Here is a 3,219-nt window from a genome sequence, read left to right as displayed (position 1 = left end):
CCTATGATTTTGAACAGAGGAACCCAGCAATCACACCTTCAACATTTCCCCAAACACAAGCACCAATCATAAACAACCCTGTGCTCTGGGAACGTTTAGGCAGCGACGCTTATGGGACGGATACTTTGTTCTTTGCGTTTTACTATCAGCAGGTATCAAAATCTCAACGCTCTGTTCCATGCTTTTATAATGTATCTTCTTTTTCCTCACAGCACAGCCTTATCGGCTTCTTTCTTTTCCCTGGGTTTGTTTAGAACTCATATCAGCAATATCTAGCTGCAAAAGAGCTGAAGAAACAGTCGTGGAGATACCACAGAAAGTTCAACACTTGGTTTCAGAGACATAAAGAGCCAAAGATTGCAACCGATGAGTATGAACAAGGAGCTTATGTTTATTTCGATTTCCAAACCCCCAAAGATGAGAATCAAGAGGGAGGATGGTATGATCTGATTCATGTTTTCTGATCATCGATTGTTGTTGTTGTTGTTGTCATTAGAGATGATAATCGTGTAATGCTTTCTCTCTTATGTCTGTGGTGTAGGTGTCAGAGGATCAAAAACGAGTTCACGTTTGAATACAGTTATCTTGAAGATGAACTCGCCGTATAGAATAGAGAATATGTATGTTATATACTCTTGAGCGAAGTGCTGTTTCCTGCCTCTCTATTTGTAGTCTTCTTTGCAATAAATTACTACAGTAATTACTTTTAGTTTCAAAGTTTGAATTCTTAGTTGATGGCTCTCAACTAAATCCGGAGTCTCTTATTCCTAAATGATAAATTATTCCAAAAGCCGAATATTTCAACAAAAATTAGTAAAAATAATCGTTAGTTTTAGCATTTTTTTTCTATCAGTCTGTTGGCCTTAAAAGTTAATTACTTCCTCCATGGCATTTCTAATAATTATTGGCTTCGTGCCTTTTTTGTACGGAATATTTAACAAAATTTCTGGTGAAAAACCCTTACTCTCTCCCTTTTTTATATGATTATTTTAAAGTTGTACACGTAAATTAAAATATCATTTAATTTTGTTTATTTTTAAACAAAAAATCATTTAATATCCACTTAATCATAACTAGATTAAGATGGTTGAAATTTATTTTTTTTATATTGTAATTTTTATATAAAATATAATTTATTTGATTGTTTTAAAAAAAATGGATAAAATATAATGCACTATAATCATATGCTAAATATGATGATTTGAAAAAGATACTTATATTGTTTTGAAAAAGATACTTATATTGTAAGTTTTATATTGTTAATAATTCTAGATAAGTATATGTGCAATAGTGAAGTTATTTCAACAATGTATATTCTATCTCATGACTTGAATGTTATTATAAGACATAATTTTGTGAATTTGTTTTTTAAAAAGCAAATTATTATATTATGAATAATTTAATATATTATTATATTTTTTGTTTTAATATACTTGTTTTTTTGAAATTTTTTCATATTATAGTGACATATTATTGATATTGTTATAACAAACCAATTTAGAGTGTTTATAGTTTCTAACTTTAATATCAAGTTTCAATATTTTAAAAATATTTCAAAATAAATTATTTAAAGTTTATTATATTATATAAAATTATAAAATTCAACAAAAAAAGTATGAAATTGAATTTAAATATTCAAATTTTGACTTATTACTCAGTAAAAATTTTAATTCAATAGATATTATTTTTAAAGAATAATATTAATAAAACTTGAATATTTTATAGATTGAATCATTTAAATTTGTTTTTAAAAATTCAACTTATGGTATATCCAGAAATAAAACTATTTTTTAATTATAATAAATAATATGATAATTTATTTGTTTCACAAAATAGATTCATATATAAAAATGAGAGGTGAAGTATAATGATAATTAACAAATTAATATGTTAAGTTAGATATCACAAGATTTTATTTGATGAATAATTTAATAAAGAAAATTTATATGGTAAGTTAGATGATATCAAATGATTCTTTAAAATATTCTCTTTAAATTTTTTGGAAACAATAAATCCAGACTATACAAATAATATAAAACTTAATCTATAACCTATTTGTAACCAACTTATTAAAATTATATAGTCTACAAAACAAAGTTGTGTACTTCCGTTTTATTATATAGGGGATTCAACCAATGAGAAAATAATATGCATAATATAAATTGTTAAAACTAATATTCACTCTATTTTAATTTACTTGTCGTTATAGGACTTAAAATTTATTTCGTAATAGTTGTCGTTTAGATTTTCGATGCAGATGTTTAGTGTGAAAAATTATATTAGTGAAATATAAAATAAATTAATAAAGCGCAAAACAGAAAATTTAATAGTTTTCTTAATTTAAGTGAAAAAGCTTAAACGATAATTAAAAAAACCGGCTGGAGTAAATATCTAATTAATATTACAAAACAATGTTGTGTACTTCCGTTTTATTATATAGGGGATTCAACCAATGAGAAAATAATATGCATAATATAAATTGTTAAAACTAATATTCACTCTATTTTAATTTAGTTGTCGTTATAGGACTTGAAATTTGTTTCGTAATAGTTTTCGTTTAGATTTTCGATGCAGATGTTTAGTGTGAAAAAATTATATTAGTGAATTATAAAATATATTAATAAAGCGCAAAACAGAAAATTTAATAGTTTTCTTAATTTATGTGAAAAAGCTTAAACGATAATTAAAAAAACCGGCTGGAGTAAATATCTAATTAATTTTGCATAGATTTGTGAGAAAATCATCTATTTTAGAACAAAAAGTAAGTTAAAAAAAATCTCTAAGAAAGAAGTTAGGGAATATAATTTTAGGTGTTTAATTAGAAAAATAAGCTTAAAACTGTATTAGTAAATTTAATAACACAATTTTTTCGTTTTTGTAAAACAATATTTATAATGAGACAAAAATTTATAGACTTTTAAAGAGATATGTTCAAGTTTTTTTGGACGTTTCAAACAGATTCTAATTTGAGTCATCACTAAATGTTACTTGTGTGTGATACACAACTTTTTTTTTTCATTTTATAGCAATGTACACTGGTTAGAGTAATGTAAACTGGTTAGAGTATTTCTATTAGGGAGATACTATTTTGAATCAGGTAAAATATATAAATCATAATATTTTAATTAAAAAATAAATTGAATTAATTTGGTGAAGACAAGTGTCACTTAGATATTTCACACACTTTTCAAACATGTCTTATATATTATGATTTGACAG

At 24.8% G+C, this 3,219-nt stretch overlaps 1 protein-coding gene across 1 annotated transcript in view; it reads left to right on the top strand.

Moving 5' to 3' along the window:
- LOC104709210 (general negative regulator of transcription subunit 3-like) overlaps nt 1-750 on the top strand; it is a 6,740-nt gene extending 5,990 nt beyond the window's left edge. The window contains exons 15-17 of the mRNA XM_010425860.2: nt 3-152; nt 255-439; nt 542-750. Coding sequence (XP_010424162.1) covers nt 3-152; nt 255-439; nt 542-608 — 402 coding nt within the window. The 3' untranslated portion in view covers nt 609-750. The remainder of the gene's footprint in view (nt 1-2; nt 153-254; nt 440-541) is intronic.

The sequence above is a fragment of the Camelina sativa genome, chromosome 8 (genome assembly GCF_000633955.1).
Source record: "Camelina sativa cultivar DH55 chromosome 8, Cs, whole genome shotgun sequence".
Classification (NCBI taxonomy): domain Eukaryota; kingdom Viridiplantae; phylum Streptophyta; class Magnoliopsida; order Brassicales; family Brassicaceae; genus Camelina; species Camelina sativa.
The sequence above is the reverse complement of the archived record's forward strand: the minus strand, read 5'-3'. Positions and strand labels throughout refer to the sequence as shown.